The 22856-nt window shown below is 41.2% G+C and overlaps 1 protein-coding gene and 1 pseudogene across 3 annotated transcripts; both read left to right on the forward strand.

Moving 5' to 3' along the window:
• The first annotated feature begins 248 nt into the window (after positions 1-248).
• Rnf19b (ring finger protein 19B) lies at positions 249-22588 on the forward strand. Of its 3 annotated transcripts, none has more exons than XM_076863022.2 (9): positions 249-993; positions 11177-11382; positions 13344-13488; positions 15016-15178; positions 15627-15741; positions 17411-17551; positions 18461-18668; positions 20912-21043; positions 21734-22588. In XM_076863022.2, the coding sequence occupies exons 1-9, from the start codon at positions 368-370 to the stop codon at positions 22233-22235; spliced, it is 2238 nt and encodes a 745-aa protein (XP_076719137.2). In that variant the 5' UTR covers positions 249-367; the 3' UTR covers positions 22236-22588. The 3 variants fall into 3 exon arrangements, with proteins under 3 accessions (XP_076719137.2, XP_076719138.2, XP_076719139.2); XM_076863023.2 differs by having other exon boundaries at positions 13347-13488; XM_076863024.2 differs by having other exon boundaries at positions 13347-13488; positions 21684-21767.
• Positions 1750-9557, forward strand: LOC143403456 (large ribosomal subunit protein eL38 pseudogene; annotated as a pseudogene).
• Positions 22589-22856: the final 268 nt, after the last annotated feature.

A 22856-nucleotide genomic window follows, 5' to 3' on the forward strand; every position in this document is an offset into this window, starting at 1 on the left:
GGAACTCCGGGTGGAGGCGGGAACAGCAGTTAACTGGTCTCACCCCGAACCTCTACAATATGGCTGCGCTGGAACCACCTGACCCGCAGGAGGCGGGGCTCTGCCCGGGTCCCGCGGTCCCGCCCGCTCGGCCCCGCCCAGCGCCCCTAGCCAGGGCTACGCGGGTTGTGAGGTGTCGGAGACAGGCGTCTGCGCAGTGTGTCGCGGCGCGCGGGGCGGAGGCTTTATAACCACTTCGTAGCCGCTGCTCGGTTTCTATCTCCGGGAGGGCGGCCGAGGCGGCGGCGGCCGGGGCGCCGGCTGGGGGGCCCTGAGGCGGGAGCTGTGGCGGCGCTGGGCGCCCCTGGCTCCTCGACCTCTGTGGGCCATGGGCTCCGAGAAGGACTCCGAATCGCCGCGCTCCACATCCCTACACGCGGCTGCGCCCGACCCCAAGTGCCGCAGCGGCGGCCGGCGCCGGCGCCTCACCTTCCATAGCGTCTTCTCCGCCTCGGCCCGCGGCCGCCGCGCCCGGGCCAAACCGCAGGCCGAGCCGCCGCCCCCGGCTGCGCCGCCGCCCGCCCCGGCCCCAGCCGCGGCCCAGGCCCCGCCGCCCGAGGCGTTGCCCGCCGAGCCGGTCGCAGAGGCCGAGGAGGCCGCCGCGGCCGCGGGGGCCAGACTCAACGATGAAGAGGCGGCGGAGGGCGGCGGCCCGGGCGCGGAGGAGGTGGAGTGCCCACTGTGTCTAGTGCGGCTGCCGCCGGAGCGGGCCCCGCGCCTACTCAGCTGCCCGCACCGCTCGTGCCGGGATTGCCTCCGCCACTACCTGCGCCTGGAGATCAGCGAGAGCCGGGTGCCCATCAGCTGCCCCGAGTGCAGTGAGCGACTCAACCCGCACGACATCCGCCTGCTGCTCGCCGACCCACCGCTCATGCACAAGTACGAGGAGTTCATGCTGCGCCGATACCTGGCCTCGGACCCGGACTGCCGCTGGTGCCCGGCCCCAGACTGCGGGTGAGCGCGGGGGCGTGGCCGCCAGGGGCACTGGGCTGCAGCTGAGGGGCGTGGCGGGGGCTGCGGGGCCTCGCGTGTGGCCAGCAGAGAGGGGCTGCCCTGAGAGTGTATCCCTAAGCGAGGAGGAGGGTAGGGGTGACCAGCGGTAGGGAAAGAAGGGAAGCGAGTGCGGCGGGGTGGTAACCGGTAACTAACCATCTGACAAGCCCCGACAAGTGTGTTGAAGGCACCCAGCGCCCCACCCCTGCCCAGGGGCTCGAGGTGCGGACTAAGCTGTCGGTCAGGGGAAGGGAACTGTCCATTAAGTCAGCAGACAGGAGGGTTTTATTGGGGCGGGGGCAGGTGAAGGCCCCTCTGCAGAAGTGGAGATATCTTTTGGTGAGAAGGGAGGGGATATTTGGCAAAAGAGGCAGTGAGAATGTCATTCTGCAGGGGCAGCGCTTTGGAGGGGTGTGTCCATTTGGCTAGGGGCACGCTTAGCAGCATTGCAGGAGAAGGCGTGTTTTTCCTGACAATCGCTGTTGAAAGTTGGAATGAAGGTGATAGGAATGGCACTTAGGGCAGAGGACAGTTCACTAGCAGAGCTCTGGGAGCACCCTGGCACTGTGTGTTCTGTGCCAAGCTTTTGGGAGGCACCCTGTGGTTCTTACCCTGCTGCCGTGGGTGGGGTGAGGGGTGGACAAACCCTTTCTTTGTCCAGAGTGTCAGTGGGGCAGTGAGTGGAAGAATACCCAGAGGTTGATAAGGTAGAAAAAAATGTTTGTCAACCGATTTGATCTTGAGATCGTGGTGACAGTCTTCAATGCACTAAGAATGCTTGATTTCAAAGGTCAGTGAGTTAAAATGTTATATTTGCAGAGCTGAAATACCACTAGATTTCCCTGTCTGAAGCATTCAGTGGAGATTCTCCATCCCACACCCCTTCTTTAAAAAAAAAAAAATCTGATTATTATTTTTCAGTTCATCTCATGAACGTTAGCATTCAGCCAAGAGGGGCTCATCTAAGGGGTTGGGAGGCAGACTTCCTTTACCTGCTCTGGACCTTGGACAGATAATTTTATTCTCCTGTGTTATGTTTGGAGGCAAAAGGATTCTAGGGTGCAGGGCATAAATGTAATGCTAGTAAAAAGCTGTGTGATCCTTTGCTTCAAAGCACTTAAGGGCTTTTAATTGTAGTCTCTGTATATAGGCTGTTTGAGATTTTCATGATGCTGCCATTTGTTTCCTTTCAAAAGGAGCTGTTTTTGATATCTAGGAGAATTAAAATAGTTAACTTCTATTTTTTATTCTGCCAAACTTATTTATTTTGTTTAAGTTTGTTTTTTTTTTTTTTAGTTGTAGTTGGACACAATACCTTTATTTATTTTTATGTGGTGCCAAGGATCGAACCCAGGGCCTTGCACTTCTTTAGAAGTGGGTGTGTTATTTAACCTCATCAAGATGGGAGTTGCCAAATTACTTTGAAGTGTGTGGTCAAAGGTACCCTGTTTATGATAAATCACTTTCACTTTTGGTTAATAAGTATCAGGAAGGATTTTGTAGGCTCTTTAAAGGGTCTGCTTGCCTCAGCATCTTAGCAAGACCCTGTCTCAAAACAAAAAGGGCTGGGGATGTGGCTTAGTGGTAAGCACCCCCTGCTTAGTGGTAAGCACTCCCCTGCCGACAAAACTAAACAAAAGGGTCTGCTTATGGTCTGGTGGTCTTACTGGCTCTATGAAGTTAATTATTTCCCCCCTAGTACTAGGGATTGAATGTAGGCCCTTGCACATGCTAGATAAGTGCTCTACCACTGAACCATATGTCCAGCCTTTATTTTTATTTTTTTAATATTTATTTTTTAGAAGTAGTTGGACACAATACCTTTATTTATTTATTTATTTATTTATATGTGGTGCTGATGATTGAACCCAGGGCCTTGAACGTGCTAGGCGGGCACTCTACCACTGAGCCACAATCCCAGCCCCAATTTTTTTATTTTATTTTGAGACAGGGTCTCACTAAGTTGCCCAGGCTGGCTTAGAACTTGTAATCCTTCTTCCTTAGCCTGGCAAGCAGCTGGAATTACAGATATGAATCATTGCACCCAGCTCTTGTGAGGTTAATTTATAAAGTATTAAAGTTTTGCAGATACTGTTGATCTATTTTCTGAACCCAAAGAATATTAAGAGAATACCGTATGGTTAATTTTGGAATAGTATATTAATTCCTTTTTTTTTTTTTTAATGTGAGTTTCCTTGAATTTAAGAAATGTGGCACCCCTGGTCATCTTTCTGGAAAATATGTCAAAGCATAATTAAAGAAAGGGAAGAATCAAACCTCCTATGACTAGTTTCAATCCAGCCCCATTTTACATTTTTTGTTTATCTGAAGTCAATTTCTGTCTTTGCTTATATCAATAAAAATGGATAGAAATTAATTTGAAAACTTGGTGGCAACTCTAAACCACTACTGATTTGAAAGGTATTAAAGAATTGTTAAAGGTCTTTGTGTGTGTGTTTGTGTGTGTATGTGTGTTGTGTGTATTATTGGGGATTGAACCCAGGGTCTTGTGCTCTTCTGTTGCGCTACAACTACAGTCCTAGGGTTTTTCTTTTCATATCTCCACTCCCTGCCCCCCCCACATACCTCTCTACACACACACACACACACACACACACACACCTACCTATCTATCTATCTATCTATCTATCTTCCCTTTTCTTTCCAAATACTGAAGATTGAACTCAGGACACTTTACTACTGAGCTACATCCCTAATCCTTTTTATTTTTTTTATTGAGACAGGCTTTCACTAAGATAATCACTAAGTAAGTTACCAATATTGCAAGTTCTAAGCCAGCCTGGGCAACTTAGTGAGATCCTGTCTCAAAATAAAATTGAAAAATTGGGGCTGGGATTGTGGCCTCAAACTTATTATCCTTCTGCCTCAGCCTCCCCAGTCATTCGGAGTCAGTGTGCCACTGTGCCTAGGCCATTTCTTAATTTAGCCAAGAATTGGATTGACAGCATCCAGGTTTTTTAAATTAGCAAAAACAATTATAGCAATCATATATTTATTTTTTTCTATGTATCTGTTCACTTAAAGGTAAAGGAAAACAAGCAAGCTGGCATCTGAGGACCTACATGACTGGCATACATAATTTGATCCTTACAACATTGTGAGATGGATTTGATACAGTTTTACAGATGAGGAAACTGATGTTTAAAGAAATTGATTGATTTGTTCAGGGTTATATAACTAATAGTGGTGAACTAGGCTTGGAATGCTTGTCTTAACGCCAATGAAGGTCACTCAACCTCTGTTCTAACTACTTTTTGCACTTAGCCTCTGTTATAAAAAAGCATTGGCTTGTAAGCCTAACTCCCATTTTGGGGAATATTATTTGGACATTTTCCTTAAGGACAACATTGAGAGAGCCAGGTATTGTAGAATCTAGTTTCTTTTCTAATTCCTTTTAACAATCCCTTACTTTATTTCTCTTATCTGAAATAGGCCTAATTCTTTCCTTATAGTTGAGAGTCTTAGATAATGTTTGCAAAGAATTTTGAGATATTCAGCTAAAGGTGGTTATAAAAACAGGGATTAAGTTTAAAATTCTGTCACCTCCCAAAGGAGTGTCCTGATTTCCTTAGGGATATGGTGGCAGTTTTAGTACCCATGGGTTTTTGTTTTGTTTTGTGGTATTAGGGATTTAACTTAGGAGTGCTGTACCACTGAACTACACCCCCAGTCCTTTTTAATTTTTATTTTGAAATAGGGTCTCACTAAATTGCATAGGTTGGCCTTGAATTTACAATCCTGACTCAGCCTCCCAAATTGCTGGGATTACAGGGGTGCATCCAGCTGCTGCCTATTTTTAATGCCAGGAAGAAAATAGCTTCTATGTTCTTACTGGATATTGTGGATCTTGGTTGTTAGGGTATTTTTTTAAACTTTTTTTTAAAGATATGTATTTTTTTAGTTGTAGGTGGAACACATATCTTTATTTTATTTTATGTGGTGCTGAGGATTGAAGTCAGTGCCTCACATGTGCCAGGCGAGCACTCTACCAGTGAGCCACAGCCACAGCCCCTCCGTTTTTGTTTAAGTCAAACTGTTTTATTCTTCTGGGCCTGGGGAAAATCATGGATAATACTAGAAAAGAAGCCCTAAGCTCCAGTTATCTCTTCCCATACCTGACCATGTTTGTAACACACTGATCAAGTTCTAGAAAGCAAAATTTATCAAATCCTCGCTTGGGTTTAATATATGAGTGTGCTTACACATGGGAACATGTATATATATACTTCTCAGGGTGGGGGAACATGTGAGTGAATTTACCAAGTTCTGATCATTAGTTTTATTATGATTACTCCTTATAGAACACTATATATTAAGAGATTTCATTATTTTATAGAATATTTGTAGAACAGAAAAAGAGTTTGCATAGTCTTTAATCATTTGAATGCAATATTTTATTCATAAGTAAGGGAACATTCATATTGTTATTTGATATACTGAGTACTATATTAACAAGTGTGTGTGGGGGGGGTATGTGTGTATTGGGGGGTGGTACCAGAGTTTCAGCCAAGGGGCATTTAACCACTGAGCCACATCCCCAGCCCTTTTTTATCTTTTATTTTGAGACAGGGTCTCATTAAGTTGCTTAGGGCCTCACTAAGTTACTGAAGCTGGCTTTGAACTTGTTATCCTCCTGCCTCAGCCTGAGCTGCTGGAATTACAGGTGTGCAACACAATATACTTTCACAGGCTTGGTGACACAAGTTGTGAGCCTTGGCAATTTAGCAAAATTTTAAAAAGGCAAGAGATAAAGCTTGGGAGAGCTTCCCTGATTTTGATCCCCAGTGCTACAAACATAAATAAACTTTCAAATGAGATAAAATTAGCTCAAAATACAAATAACTGACATTTATGGTTATTTATAGCATAGTATTTAAGTATAATCTTATTTACATATAATTTCATTTTAGTCTCATACAAGTAGATGGTGATAAATGGATTTTGTAAAGGAGAAACCATCTCAGAGAAGAATTTGTAATCCCAGCAACTCTAGAGGTTGAGGCCAGGGGACATACATTCAAAGCCAGCCTCAGCAACTTTGTGAGGCCCTGAGCAACTTAATGAGACCCTGTCTCAAAATAAAAAGGACTAGGGATATGACTCAGTGGTTAAGCACTCCTGGGTTCAATCCCTGGTACTAAAAAAACATAAATATAAATGTGGGATCTAATGTTTTGTAGCTAATAAGTGGTGCAGTTGCTCTATTATCCTTTTGAATCTCTGCCTATGTGTGTCTTCAAAAATCCCCAAATAATGAAACTTTTATGTTTTCCTCTCAGATGCTCCATTGCCAATTTTTTTTTTATGTTCAGAACATTTTTAAAATTAATTATTTAATTTTAATTAGGTATATATGACAGCAGAATGCATTTTGATTCATTACAGCACAACTTTTCATTTCTCTGGTTGTACACGATGTAGTATGGCACCATATGTGCATTCATACATGTAATGATATCCTGTTACTCAGCATTAAAAGAGAATAAAATTATGGTGTTTGCAGGTAAATGATCAGAGTTGGATAATATCATGCTAAATTAAGTAAGCAAAGCCCCAAAAAACCAAAGGCCAAATGTTCTCTCTGATAAGTGGATGCTGATCCATGGGGGGTGGGGCGGGGGAGGGAATGGAGGAACTTTGGGCAAAGGCGAGACAGGGGGAGGAATGGGGGCAGGAAAGATGATGAAATGAGATGGACATCATTACTCCATTGCCAATTTTAAATCCTTTCAGAATCTCTGGGAGACTGAGGGTGAGCAAAGTAGGTAATAAAATATCCTGGTATACAAGGGCAGAACTTTTATACAGTTAAATAGGAAATAAGGTTGTCCTGACCTAAATTCTTTATGCAGGTCCCCCACTCCAGCCTCTCATTGTTGCCTCTGTATCTTGCAGAGTTCCACCTCCCACCTTACACTAGGAGATAGTATCAGTATTGGTCTTCCCAGACAACTGGATAGGACCATTCCCATAAACAGGAAGCTTCTGTTCATTCCCAGCACATTTATGAGGGAAGAACAAGTTCCCTGAGTGAGACAAATTTCACAGTCAATAAAGGAGAATATTAGCCATGCACAGTGGTATGCGTCTGTAATCCCAGTGGCTCAGGAGGCTGGGACAATTTAGCAAAACCCTGTCTCAAAATAAAATGTGGATCATTAGGGAGCATGTTTTTATTTTTTCTGTTGCACCTTTAAGATTAACTATTTGTTGTTTTCCCTGTTTGCAGTTTTTGAGACTTCTTTAATAGTTATCACCCTGGCCTGCCTTGAGTGGGTGTCTATATTTATCAGTACATCTTGTGCACTCAGAGTAGATTAAGAATTGCTTCCTCTAGGGGCTGTGCTTGTGGCACAATGATAGAGCACTTGCCTAGCATGTGTGAGGCATTGGGTTCAATCCTCAGCACCACATAAAAATAAATAAATAGGGGCTGGGGATGTGGCTCAAGTGGTAGCGCGCTCGCCTGGCATGCGTGCATCCCGGGTTCCATTCTCAGCACCACGTCAAGAAAGATGTTGTGTCCGCCAATAACTAAAAAATAAATATTAAAAAATTCTCTCTCTCCTCTCTCACTCTCTCTTTAAAAAAATAAATAAATAAATAAATAAATAAATAAATAAATAAAGGTATTGTGTCTATATGTAACTTTTAAAAAAAATACTTCCTCTAGAGTATTTCTACTGTTTCTACAACTTCCATGTACAAACCCTTTCATTTAGGTCCTAAAAACGTGAGATCAATAGGTGAATCTTGATGAGAAAGGTCCAGAGTATGAAAGCATACCTGGTTCATAAATAAGGAACTCTGAGATAGGAAGTGGGAAAGAATAGGATAGGTAATCATTCAGCAAACACTTTTGAAAATGATGCAGTGTTTGTTGAACACTAGTTGAGGACAGGGTATAGCAGAAAGGACTTAGACGTAGTCCTCTTGATAAGAAGGTTGACCTAATAGAGAAGACAGGATGATTGATAGATAAGAAATTATAAACATAATGTGATAAGTACTAAGGAAAATACAAGTATTCTTAGATGAAAGAATAATAGGTTTTGCATGATAATATCAAAGAAAGATCTCATGGAGAAGATGGCATTTGATGTGGGCCTTCAAGAATATGAGTAGAAATTCATTCAAGATGAGGATAGAGGAAAAAAAGCCTCTTAAACCTGAGTGTTAGGAGCAAATGCATGGAGATATAAAACGCCAAGATACCATCCTAAGTCCGGAGTTGGATTGGTTAGCCTCTGGAGGCATATTGTAGGGAGCATGATCTGGGAAGTGACTAAATATCAATCTGAAAATGTAGACTGGATTCAAGTTGATCAATGTATTTAAGCCATGTAAATAGGTTTAGGGTTGAAGGATTTTTTTTCCTTTCTCTCTCCTTCTCCCTGTCAGTATTTCTCTCCTTCCCCCCTTCCTTCTCTCTCTATTATTGTTGGAGAGGCAAGATAATTACAATATAATGTATATAATGTGTTATGATTGTGCACTGGCACAAAATAGGCAACCAGCTGCCTGAAGAGGTTAGGTAGATTTTACAGAGAATATGACATTTGAGCTGATTTTTAAATGGGTAGTATTTACCAGGGCAAGAAGAAAGGAAGAGACTTCTAGGCAAAAGAAAGAATATGCAAAGGCCAAGAAGGTGTAGGGCAAAGAATGCTATGTTTTTCTTCTCTCTCTCTTTCTGTTTCTAGCTCTCTCTCTCTTTTTTTCTTTTTTTTTTTTTTCTTTTGGTATAGCACTGGGGATTGAACTGGAATTGAAGGATTGAACACAAGGGCATGTTACCACTGAGCTACACCTCTAACCCTTTCTAAAATTTGAATTTTGAGGGAAGGAAGTTACCAAATTGCCCAGACTAGCCTGAAACTTATGATTTTCCTTCCTCAGCCTCTTAGTACCTGGGATTGCAGGTGTATACCATCATGCCCTACTTGTGCTATTCTCATGCCATACTTTTCAGGGCAAGTTTGCAAATACAGTTTTAGAATATGTTCAGCTACACTTGAAGGTGGGAATTATCTCCCTATACCTTGATTTGAGGGATAGAAGCTAAGGTTTGGAGATTTTAAGTAGCTTAGTGTCATGTATAATGAATCAGAGCCCAGACCAGGCACCCCAAAACAAGAATATCAAGTCTCATGCCATGAGTAATTCTGTGTCATAATAATAGATTGGGGAGTTTGGGGTTATTTTACTTCATTAGAACCAAATTATACACCTGAAATTGGTTTTTCATGTTTGCTGTGTTAGTCCATGTCTTCTCCCTAGTATGCCTCATTGCTGTGCCTTGAAAAATTGAGGAAATCAAGGATTTTCCACTCACAGGCAAAAGGATGCCAAGTCTGTCAAAATTAAGAAAAACAAGGATAATGTAAAGTTTAAGGTTCAAAGCAGCAGATACCTTTATACCTTGGTCATCATAGACAAAGGAAGCCAGAGAAAACTGAAGCAGTCCCTGCCCCCCAGGTTTAATAGTGAAGGAACTGAAATGAACCACACATACTGATTTGAACTTGTTTATTTATTTTTTTTTAATAAAAAAAGGAATCTTATTTGGAGGTGTAGTTCAGTGGTAGAGTGTGTGATTAATATACAGGAGGCCCGGAGTTCAGTCCCTAGCACCAAAAACAAACAGAATTTTAATAAGTATTTTCTCCTCCTCTGCAAAATGGTATCGGATTATGAAGTGTTTAAGTGTTCCTGACTGGTAGTCAATTTAATGTGTATCTTCAGAACTTGGCTTATTACTCTTCTGAGGTCATCTACTGCTTTTCCCATTTAACACAAAATAGCAAGCAAGTCACTTTCTTTAGGAGGTATATTGTTTATCTTTAGTAGCTATTTTGCAGCTAGGTGGGGTAAATTTGCTCAGAGCTCCTACAGGATATGAATCATTTGCATTCACACATTGACCTATTCTCACTTTGTTCTTTCTGAGAAAAGTTTTAATGCAGCCTGTATCATATGACATAGGAGATACTGGTCATTTATAGTTTTAGTGTCATTTGCAGGATCTATGATGAACCATAGAACTTGAGTTGGTATTATGAACATCTAATGTACATTCAAATAAATGAGAAAACTGGAATAAATCCAAGAAAACCTTATTAGCCATTCACATAAGTTATTTGAGGGCTTTGGAAATTGGGAAGAGGATGGAATAGGGGACAACAAAGCACAGATGGCAACAGCCAAGCATGCAATTATTTATCTGTTTGAAAACTGTGTGGTAAACTTTTGCAGCTTTCCATTTGTTTCTCTAAATTACTTTTTTAAAGAAAAGTCTCTGATTGTTAGGGTAGTCTGAAAATTTAGTTGACATATTTAGAATTAATCAGAAAGGCTAGTAGTTGTAAATATAAGTGGATTATTTATGGGAGACTAATTCTTGGCAAATGAGCATGGATTACATGAAACGATTGATACTAGTGCTGATAATTTCTGAATTACATTTTTAAGCATATATGTCAAAAGAGAGGAGGGAAGATATGGTCTTATGTAAGAGAGGTGGTAGTATTCTTGGGTTTTGGAAGCTATCAAGAAAGAAGACATTAAAAAGTATAGAATGGAATTGAAAAAAACAAAGGTGTAAGATAAAATGAGCTTTCAGTAGAACTTCACCATCTAGGGCCATTGTCTCTCAAGCTGTTGTCAGATCAACTCCATTGTAAAACTTAAAATGAAAAAGTATACTTGCTTTAGTTTTTGCTGTAGTTCTTTATTTTGTAAGTATTGTCTTTTCTTGTAAACAAACTCTAATCTCTCTAAATATAATAAACCATGGAAAGGAAATTGTTTTGTACTCTTTATTTATGAAACTGGGTGGCAAACCACTACTGAAGCATTTTAAACTATGATTAAACAAAGGCTAGGAATTCAGGCTAAATATGATATATACCCCCATTTTTTTCAGGAAATTATTTTTGGAATATCAAGAAATCTACTTTCTCATATGGGATTAGTTATATAGTTGGTCAGGCTCATGTATGCATGTTTTCTTTGCATCTTATGTGGCTGTGGGGTAGTGGCAAACAATGTTAGCCTTGATGAATAATGTCTGTCTTGTTAGATCAATTTTAATCTTACTGGTATCTTCCTGTTTCCTTACCAGTTATGCTGTTATTGCCTATGGCTGTGCCAGCTGCCCAAAGCTAACCTGTGAGAGGGAAGGCTGCCAGACTGAGTTCTGCTACCACTGCAAGCAGATATGGCATCCAAATCAGACCTGCGATATGGCCCGGCAGCAGAGAGCACAGACTTTGAGAGTTCGGACCAAGCATACTTCAGGTCTCAGTTATGGGCAAGAATCTGGACCAGGTATAAGTTGGCATTATCTCATTGTCTCTTTATTTGATACCTCATAAAGTGAGCCCAAATATTGAAAAGTTATCTTACTAATATAAAACTCAAGAATTCCTTGGAATCTGAGAACAGAAACTATTATTTGACTATACTTTTTTTGTGTGTGTGTGTGTGCGTGTGTGTGCGTGTGTGTGTGTGTGTGTGTGTGTGTGTGTGTGTGTGTGTGATGCTGGGGATTGAACCCAGGGCCTTATGCATTGCGAGGCAAGCACTCTACCAACTGAGCTAGATCCCCATCCCTGATTATACTTTTTTTGGTGGTGCTGGGGATCAAACCCAGGGCCTCAAGCATGTTTGGTAAGTACTCTACCTATCCCTAAGCTCCATCTCCAGCACACACACCCCCACACACACCTTTTTTATTTTGAGCTGGGATCTCCAGGGCTGATTTTGAACTCTCATGCTTACATCATGTTAGCTTCCAAAGTTGCTGGGACTACATATGCACCCTACCAAGCCTGGCATGGTATGATAGTATAATGGTTATACTTTAATTAATATGTTTGATATGTACCTTTTCTTCTGACCATTTATAGGTTATCTAGGCACATAAAATTGAAATACAACAAAATTAAAATTGTATGTGTTTATGTGTGTATGTAGGTTGAACCCAGGACCTCATATCTGCTAGGCAAGTGCTGAATCATGAACTACTTTCCAAGCCCTTTTTAAATTTTTTAATTTTTTTAAAATATTTATTTTTTTGTTTTAGGTGGACACAATATCTTTGTTTTTATGTGGTGCTGAGGATTGAACCCAGTGCTTCATGCATGCCAGGGCAGCATGCTACCACTTGAGCCACATCCCCAGCCCCTTAATTTTTTTTATTTTGAAGCAGGGTCTCACTAAATTGCCCAAGCTGGCACCTAACTTGTGATCTTCCTGCTTCAGCCTCCCCAGTAACTGGAATTAGAACACCAGGCCCAGCCACAAAATTGAATTCTTAAGCCTCTACCTTCTTAGCGATATTTCTCACATTGGAGAACAATTAGGTACTTTTTCTAGGGTTCTGCCTCATTCTTCATTTCTTTGTGAGCAGAAAGACACTTGATTAGTGTTAAACCTGTACTTGTTTGCTTTCTAGCTTCAAGCATATCACTGCTTTTAGATAAAGATTTAAGGAAAGGAAATGATACTAATATGAATTAATCATTAACCTTAAAAGGAGGAAGATTTTCAATCTCCAGAACCTTTTAAAAAAATGTCACATTCAGTTCCAACCTTGACAAGTCAGAATAAACCTATTTTAAAATGTCAGTGGATTATGTCTCCTAAATGATGTCATTTGGGAGAGGCTAATAAGAAAGATTTTGCCATTCATTTTTCTGGCATAGCACAATCTCCTGAATTGTCATATTTATAGGATAGCTCCTAACTTGCTGTAAATATTAGCAGGTGTATGTTATATAGCATATCCAATTATTTTTAGATTTTGAACTTGAAAGTATCACAGGAAGAAACTATGGGTTATGTTGACCACAAATCTCAATAATACTTGTTGAATCTTAAAAATTAGTTTTCTGAATTAACAGTTATCCAAATTTAAAGTCAATTTTAGACTGCTGACTATCTTTGAAATAGGATTCTGCCTATTGGCAAGTGGAAATTCCGTTTTACTTGGAACCATTGTTCTTTCTCTAGGGAAGTCTCCTTGTTCAGACTGTGACTCAAGTTCTATATAAGATGCCAATTACTGGGATAGGCAGCTCAGTATGAAACATAATTCATTTTCTGAAAATTCTTGAGGTCTAGACATAGCCAACCTTCCAGTAAAGTGTGTTGCACAATCTGGAATCCTCAGTCAGGAGTTCTTGACTGCCCTTTCATTTCTATGTGCACTGTTAGGAATGATGAAGTCAACTAGGTTTAACAATGGGTATTTTTCTACCCATCCTTCCTTCCTACTCCCACTCCAGCAGATGACATCAAGCCATGCCCACGATGCAGTGCTTACATTATCAAGATGAATGATGGAAGCTGTAATCACATGACCTGTGCAGTGTGTGGCTGTGAATTCTGCTGGCTTTGTATGAAAGAGATCTCAGACTTGCATTACCTCAGGTGAGATGGGAAATATGTCCATTGCTTTTGTAGTCTTATTCCCTTACTTATTTAGAGAAAAGGATGTCAAAGAGACATAGTTGTCTTCTCACTACAGAGTGAGGAATCTGTAAAAAGTATCTCTGATCATATTTTTCTCCAGTTCAGCAACCTCTGGGCAACCTTCTAATCATGTCTTACCCCCCTAACAGCTTTCCATAGCCTGGCCCTAATCTACTCCTCTAGTTATGCTATATCCCAGATAATCTGGGTTTGTTGTTCCTTGTGTCTCTTCTGGGGATCCTGTCCCTGTACTTGTTGTTTTCTTTGCCTGACATGCTTTCCAACCACATCAGCCTCCCAGTATTCCCCTTTTGTCTCAGTTTGCTCAGTTCTTATTCATTCTTTAAGAGCCACTTAAATGCCATTTCATTGATCATACCTTCCCATTTTCTGCCTCATTCTTTGTTTGTGGTAATGGGGATTGAACCCAGGGCCTCATGCATACTAGATAAGCACTCTACCACTGAGCAACTTCCCCAGCCCTTTTTATTTATTCATTTATTTTTATTTTGAGACAGGGTCTCACTAAGTTGCCCAGGCTGGCCTTGAACTTGTGACCCTTCTGCCTCAGCCTCCTGAGTAATTGGGTTCTGCCTCTTTCTTCATGACATTCCTTTATCACTTTCAGTATATTTTCACTATTTTGCACTTCATGGACATGTCTAATCTTACAAAACTATGATCTCTTTACAGCTTCTTGCATATAATGAGTTCCCAAAGCATTGAGTGAATCTTAAAATAATTGTCCTAGAGGAGCTAATATTTACAGACTTCATTGTGTAGATGAAAATACCTAATTTTCAATTTAGTGAACATTTGAATACTTGCTCTGTAACAGTCACTGGGGACACAGGGTGATTAAGACATGATTTCTACTTTCACAATTGCTTATTATATCAAGAAGAGAAGGTACCACAAAGGGAATGAAGAAGAAGGACCAGGTATAGAAGGACTGAGCATAAAAGTAGCCAAAGTTATCAAACTGACATTAACGATGAACATAGTTTACAGTATCTATTAGGCGTGGTAGGACACGTGCTAAGAAACTACACAAAATGTTAATTAACTGCAGAACACAATGCATCTGGGTGAGTTATCAAATGCACAGGCTATGCAGGATCCCAAGTAGTGTCAAGAAGCTGGATCAGTTATATAAATAAATAATTAATTAAATTTAAAAGAAGAAGAAGAAGCTGGATCAGTGTTGATGGGTCTGGGAAGAGAGTTCAACAGAGAGAAGAAAAGGCCTTTTGTTTCTGGAGTTCTGCCTTTACAAAGTAAATGAATTAATAAATAATTGAAAGAGCTCACAGCTCTACTAGTCTAGCCATGTCCTCTTTCTCTCTCTTGTATAATATGTTGGTTTCCTGAATTCTCCTTTAACTAAATCATACCTATTGAAAAGAAAGCTATTGTTCTTATCAAGCCTTCTTGATAAGAAGCTGTGTTTGTGATATTGACATTAACTCCGTGTTTCTTCTGTAGCCCCTCTGGCTGTACATTCTGGGGCAAGAAGCCATGGAGTCGGAAGAAGAAAATTCTTTGGCAGCTGGGCACATTAATTGGTGCTCCAGTGGGGATTTCTCTCATTGCTGGTATTGCTATTCCTGCCATGGTCATTGGCATTCCTGTTTACGTTGGAAGGAAGGTAAGACATGCTGGGTTCTGTGCCTGTTCCAGCTTTAGTTTTGTTGGCAAAGGTTTGAGGGAAATGGAAAGCAGCTTATATTTCAGAGCTGCCTGGAAACCAGCTGGTTCTTAGATAAAAATAACTTTAATTTCTTAAATGGATTTTTATAAACCCCCATGGGATCTCAAAGTTCTTATTAACATCCTGGCTTGGCTTGTCTCAGAGACTTAAAGGTGAATTGCTTACTTTATTCCCCTGAGTTATTTTGTCTCCTCTTGGATTAACTTTTTCTATATTAGTTTATATTTTCCAACTCTTAAATTAGGTTAAAATTTGAGAAAGATTTTTTGGGGTAAAGGATATATTTTAATATAGATAACTTGTAAATGAATATTCACTTATTCTTTTTTCCCCCTGGCAAAATATTGGTGTCCTAACCTGCTGACCTGAATTTTCTCTTTTATAGATTCACAGCAGGTATGAGGGAAGGAAAACCTCCAAACACAAGAGGAATTTAGCCATCACAGGAGGAGTGACTTTGTCAGTCATTGCATCCCCAGTGATTGCAGCAGTTAGTGTTGGTAAGCTAATCAGGTCCACAACTCCTCTGTTAGCTATACTGTTTACCACTAAGGAGATGAGTTATACCTCTTGCCCTTTTTATTTTTTATCTTGAGACACGGTCTTGCTCAATTGCTGGCCTTGAACTTGCAATCCTCCTGCCTCAGCCTTCCCATTCGCTGGAATTACAGGCACCTGCCACCACACCCACTCCTCTGTTAGCTTTCCGACCTCAGCAGTTTAGTCAGCTGGCCAAACATTTTATCCTGGAGACACCACATTTTATGACAAACCTGCGTTCATAGTTAACTCTATTAGGCAATGTTGTTATGATTATTTTTCAGCTACACTAAACTATCAGAATGTGTCTTAAGTCAGTGCCTAGAACTCAGTGTGGCATACAGAAAAGTTGAATTAAAGTATATTATTTTAAACCTAGTTTTTCACCTTTCATCTTCTTCTTCCATTACTTGTCATGAGATTCACAAAGTAAATCAGTTTTATTTTTGACTAATGTCTCACAATATTTTTGGAGATATTTAGAAAAATAATCTATAACTTATATTTCATGAGTTATAATAATTAAAGCTCTACATATTCTCAACACAAATTTATAGGCTAGGACAGATATAAAGGGCCACAGAACTGGTAGCCATAAGATACAATATAAATGCTGTTCAGCTGAAAGTCAAAGGAGAGCACAGCCTCAGAAATTCAATGAAAATGCTGCTCTTCCATTAGGCAGGAAGCCCAATGTGGTTAGTAGAGGAAGGATATGAAGTCAAAAGACTATTCTACATATGGAAGCAGCTGTCATGCGGTGTAAGGAACTCTGAACTTCGTTAGAAGCAGAAATGGATTCTATTTTTTAATAGAACAGTTCTACTAATTGTTCTCTAACTCCAAGTATGCTGGTGGTAAAGCATAATTCTGAGTGCTTCACACACATTGTTTCATTTAATCCTACAGCCTCAGAAAAGCACCACAATTGTGACAGAAAGGTGCAGTAATTTTGCCAAAGTCACTTTGCAGATGTATGAATCAAGGCAGTCTTACTTCAGATCCTGTGCTCTTAATAATTAAACTATTCTACTTCACAGAGCAGTGTGACTTTGTAATTTACACTGCTGGGATACCCTAAACCCTAGTAGTCACTTATTTAATGTTTGATTCTTGGGTTAGCCCTTAAACAGTGAATAGGAGGGAAATGAAAGTAATACATATTTACTCTGCTAGGCACTGCACATATGTTCTCTTCTCCCTGAGAGGACAAGTCCACAGTATGATAGCCAGTGAATTGGAGTCAAGATTGTAATCCAGACCTTTTTATTCTCTTTTGGTGGTACTGGGGATTGAACCCAGTAGCCCTCTACCAATGTGCTATATCCCTAGTTCTTTTTTTTTTTTGGAGACAGGGTCTTGTTTGATGGCTGACCTTGAATTTGGATATTCCTGCCTCAACCTCCAGAGTAACAGAGATTGCAGGCAATACATCACCATACCCAGCTAATCCAGACCTTTCTGTTTGCAAGTCTGGTCATCATTCCATTATACCAGGCTTCCACTTTGGGACTGTGCACTCTTTCTTTGGCCCTTTATAAGTGGTTTGTCCATGTCAAGACTGGGAAAGAGAATTTAGGACAATTGCAACCTAATGGCCTGCTGACATGTTTTCATTTCTTCCCCTAGGTTTTGGTGTCCCCATTATGCTGGCATATGTCTATGGGGTTGTGCCCATTTCTCTCTGTCGTGGTGGTGGCTGTGGAGTTAGCACAGCCAATGGAAAGGGAGTAAAAATTGAGTTTGATGAAGATGATGGTCCAATTACAGGTAAAGGAAAGATTTTTATTTTCATTTAAATTTATGGGACATAATATAAAAATCAATAAAATTCAGCACATTCTACAGAGATTGTCATTGGATTACTTTGGATAATGAGGTTTGTAGGGGGTAATGTATTTTTAGCTTTTCATTTCTTTGTTCCAAAATTATTAGGTTAATTCCTCTGGTGCTTGCCTCTGTGTGGCAGGTACAAACTAGTAGGCTTCTAAGTAACTCCAAGTATGCTGGTGGTTGAGTGATTATAATAAAGCCTTATGTCTGCACAGTACTTTACAATTTTCAGAGGACATTACATAGTTATTATCTTCCTTTTTACAACAGCTCTCTGAAGAAGAAGGGCAGGGGCTATTATTATCCCCTTTTAAATGGGAACATATTTAAGCTTTTACTTCAGTATCTGTTAAGAGTTTTTGCAGAGCTGGGACTAAGCAAGTTTCTGACTTCTTGAACATTGTTCCCACTTCACCATCTTAACTAACCTGGGGCACAGAGTTCACCAATGGTAAATTCAGTCTTTCTATTGAAATCCACACTGATCTAAACATACTTTGAAATCTTCAGTTTAATTAAGGCAGCTACAGAGTTGTGGAAATAATTTTGAACTTAGAATTGTAGTTTGGTGTGACTGTGATCTTGGATAAGTTATTTAGTTTTAAATTCTAATTTCTTCAACTAAAGTCAGAGCTGTCAATGCCTGACTATTGGGGGGATTAAATATGAACATATGTTAAAATAGATGATGTACAATGGCTGCACATAGTAGCTTTTCATTAACTGAATACCATAGTACTTTTCTACATAAAATCCTCCACTCTGAAAAGTCATTTTAGGAATATGCCTATTAGACTGTTTTGATGCTTTGCTGTCCTGAATTGAGATGTTTTGTTCCACCCACAGTGGCAGATGCCTGGCGAGCCCTCAAGAATCCCAGCATTGGGGAAAGCAGCATCGAAGGCCTGACTAGTGTGTTGAGCACCAGTGGAAGCCCTACAGATGGACTCAGTGTTATGCAAGGCCCTTACAGTGAAACAGCAAGCTTTGCAGCCCTCTCAGGGGGCACGCTGAGTGGTGGCATTCTCTCCAGTGGCAAGGGAAAGTACAGCAGGTAAGCAAATAGATAATTTCTAACAGTTAGAATTATAAGAAGTGATACATTAAGCCATTTCTCTGTACTATGCATTTTTCATATATCATGTCACTTTGATTTAATTGTCAGTAGTATTTTTTTCAACTTTTAGCAAACTTCAGAGTTCTTTATGCTGCACAGTAGCTGCTTCCATATTCAGAATATTCTCCCTCTACTAACCACATTGGGCTTCCTGCTTAATGGAAGAATGGGCATTTTCATTGAATTCCTGAGGTTGTGCTCTCCCTTGGCTCATTTTACTGGCTTTGGGTTGAATGGCATTTATGTTGTACCGTGTACAACATAAACTGGTACTATGACCCTTATATCTGTCCTATCTATGAATTTGTGTTGAGAATGCGTAAAGCTTTATGACTTTTAAAAAGATTGTGACTTGCTTGATCATTTCACATTCAGATAACCCAGAATATATACAGAGGCACTTTACAGATATTAGATTAGAAGCAGTTTATTGATTCTCTGAAGAGTGGCCTGGGGAGGAGCACAGGTAGAGCACAGCAGGGTAAGGAGGTAGGGAAGCTAATCGCTTTCAGATGTCTGAAAGCCTTCAGCTGGGGAAGGGATTAGACTTCTGTGACTCACGCCAAGAGGAAGATTAAAATGACTAGGCAGAAGCTAGAGGGAAACTAATTTGAATGCAATGCATAGAATACATTGTATAAAAACCCAAAGAAGGAAAGGACTACCTTTGCAGATACTATGCTACTTATTTCTAAAGTGTTTAAAGTGGAACCAAAGGGCCTGTTGGCTATTAAAAGGATTCAAGCAACAGATGGCAGGTAGGTCAATCACCTGGGAACCTCTTAAAAAAAGATTTTAGGGCCCATTTCCATGAATAATAACTAAAGTCTCCTGGAATGAGACCTAGGGATGGACTGAGTTTAAAAACAAAACTTCCAAGTTGATTTTAGCATAGCCTCTAAGTAAGTAAATGGCCTTTGAGAAAGCTACTGCCCACAGAGAGCGAGCCGGTGGCAGAGCTGAAGCTGGAACCCATGTCTCTGACGAGTGCACTTCCCTTGTACTCTCCTCATTTTGCCAGACCGCTTCACATCCTTGAAGGGTATTTGAGGCGGAGCAGCAGAGCCAAGGTGCAGGTGGTAGGGTGGAGGCTGCTGCTGATCCCGCTGTGTCTTGTGACTATGGTGTCTCTTGTTAGGGGATCCTGCCCCCAAATGCTGGAACATTCACTGCTGTACTCTTAAAGCCAGCTCCCCTATAAATGAGCAGACAGATGTAATTGGAGAGTGACTTGCTGAAACTGCAGCTTAGCCAGTCCAGCTGTTCCAGTTCTGTGAAAGCCTTTCTTTTATAGGAAGTGAATGAGTCAGATGGGCTTGACGGTGAAACTCTTTATGAGGAAATACTCAAGAGTGCAACAAAATGGTATTTGAGCCAAGAAAGCAAATAGTTATGGGTTCCTATCTCTGAGACATCATTGGGAAAATGCTGCTCTATCAGGAGGGAGGAGGTTGGCTCCTGTGTGTCCTTCAGTGTTATAGCCCAGGGGTGATTTGATTGCTAAGTGTTTTGAGATGTGGTCTCTTCTTTTATGAAACTCCCAGAGGAGTGAGAGAGAGAGAGATAAATTGATAACTAGGTAGTTGCTGTGGGAGCACTTAGTTGGAAGTGACTGGTTTTCTGGGAGAAAACTGGGAAATGGTATTTCCTTTATTAAGGACCAAATATGTTTGTTGCAGAGGAAAGGAAACTTCCAGAGAGAGAGAATAGCAGGTGCAGAGTTATGGAGGTATAAAAATCTGAACTCAAAGTGATTTTGATTTTGAGCCTCTAGTGAGATGGGACTGGCTTCCTGACAGATCAGGAAGACCATAAATGCCTGTTCAGCAGGAGGCAGCCAAGAGTTAAGGAATTTTAGAGGATCAGGTCTTCATCCACTGGCACTGGTCTTGAGGTTGTCTGACTTGGACTTAGGTGCTCCTGGAGAGAGAGCCCAGGGGTAAATCCCCAAGCAGGAGATGCTGGGGGTGTGAAAGTAGTAGTAGTGGGGATAGAAAGGAGGGGACGATATCAGTAGATATTTAAGAGGGAAAATGGGCGGGCACATATTTGATCTATTTGACAATTTGGAGATGATCAGACAGTTTGCAAGAGTATAATGGAAGAGATGTGTGCCAGGAAGTAGACTGTCTCAGAATACCCAGGTCTCGTATTAACTTGAACGTCCCCTCTTTACACAGGTTAGAAGTCCAAGCCGATGTCCAAAAGGAAATTTTCCCCAAAGACACAGCCAGTCTTGGTGCAATTAGTGACAACGCAAGCACTCGTGCTATGGCCGGTTCCATAATCAGTTCCTACAACCCACAGGACAGGTATGTGAACAGTCAGATGCCCAGGAGAGGTTGCATTTTTTTTGCCCAGTACTAGGTCTTCCGAGAAGTGCAATGCCTCATGTTAGGGTTCCTTTGTACCATCTAGTGGGATGTAGAGTATGCCCTGTGAATTCATTGACCAAGTTCTTGGTCCTAGGGTGTTGGCATCTCTTGATTCTTCTTGTTGGGGCTTGATGTTTAAAGATTCCTTCTCTCATTTCCCTTCTCCTCCCCTCCCCTTGGCTACTGAAACAGTGTGTAATTACTCACATGGAACTGAAAGAGCTAGACTGGTGTTCATTGATGTCTGTGAATCTAGGGTTTCTGCTCACTTTTTGCTTGATGTGGTTCCCATATGCTTTCATTTTGAGTAGTGTATCTGGCTTGGTGTGATTGCAGTACGCCTTACTGTTGGGATTCTGGGCTTCTTCTAATTACAGCACAGTAGCAAAGAGTTATAAATCTTTCACATTCATGTTTTGAGAAAGATAGTGTGAAGCTCTGACCCTTAGTAGAATTTTGGAAGCTTTTTCAAATGTTTAAAAGAGTGTTTGTGTAGCAAAAAGTAAGCTCAAGTCCACTGTTTACTCATCCTTTTAAACTTCCTAATCCTAAATCCACAAACTGCTTTTATCAACAGGTATAGCATGACCCATGCATGACTCAGCACAGTGGATTTTGTCTCCACAGAGAATGCAACAATATGGAAATCCAAGTGGATATTGAGGCCAAACCAAGCCAGTATCAGCTGGTGAGTGGAAGCAGCACAGAGGATTCACTCCATGTCCATGCTCAGATGGCAGAAAATGAAGAAGAAGGTGGTGGCGGTGGTGGTGGCGGTGGCAGTGGCAGTGATGGTGGCGGTGACGGTGGCGGTGGCGGCATTGAAGAGGATCCCCCCTGCAAACACCAAAGCTGTGAACAGAAAGACTGCCTGGCCAGTAAAGCTTGGGACATCAGCCTGGCCCAGCCAGAGAGCATCCGCAGTGATCTGGAGAGCTCTGACACACAGTCAGATGACGTGCCAGACATCACCTCAGATGAGTGCGGCTCTCCCCGCTCCCATACTGCAGCCTGCCCCTCAACCCCCAGAGCCCAAGGTGCACCAAGCCCAAGTGCCCATATGAACCTCTGTGCCCCAGCCGAGGGACAGACTGTCTTGAAGTCAGAAGGTGCAGAAGCCAGAGTATGAAGTGAAATGAATGCTCCTGTTCTGAGAAGCACATTTGTTGTAACTGCATCTTTTGGATTTTTTTGGTGGGGGGGTTGGGGGGGATTTATGTATTTTATTTCAAAGATTTTCTGGTCAGGTTTTCCCCAGGGAAATTCTGAGAAATTTGCAATTTCTTACCAGATAATACACGAAAATTTTGCCCTTAGTACCCCTCCCTTCCCCCTCTTTTTTAGTTTTAATTTATTGGTTAAACTGATGTTGGCGATCCGTGAGGTGTGTCAAAGAGTGTACATATGTATGTGTGTATATTGTATGTATGCTAACGTATTACTGAAGGACACATTTTAATAAAGATTTCTGTGGTAATTCAACTCATCTCATTTTCCTTGGCTTGGCTAGTCCTACAGAGCCAATTGTTTGATTGAAACAAAACTCTAAATCTTTGACAATCTCTAGACCTGAGTTTTTCTTACCCCAGGGAAGGATTCTATTCAAATCCAACTACAATGGAGTCAAGTATAAACCACTGTCTCTTTAAGCGTGACAGGGAGCAAAGCCAGGCTCAGTTTGGACTGTATAGTCAGACTGAAGAGTTATTTAGCTGAGTCAGCTGGACAGGAAAGCCATAGTTTAGAATGA

This window comes from Callospermophilus lateralis, chromosome 7 (assembly GCF_048772815.1).
Source record: "Callospermophilus lateralis isolate mCalLat2 chromosome 7, mCalLat2.hap1, whole genome shotgun sequence".
NCBI lineage: Eukaryota > Metazoa > Chordata > Mammalia > Rodentia > Sciuridae > Callospermophilus > Callospermophilus lateralis.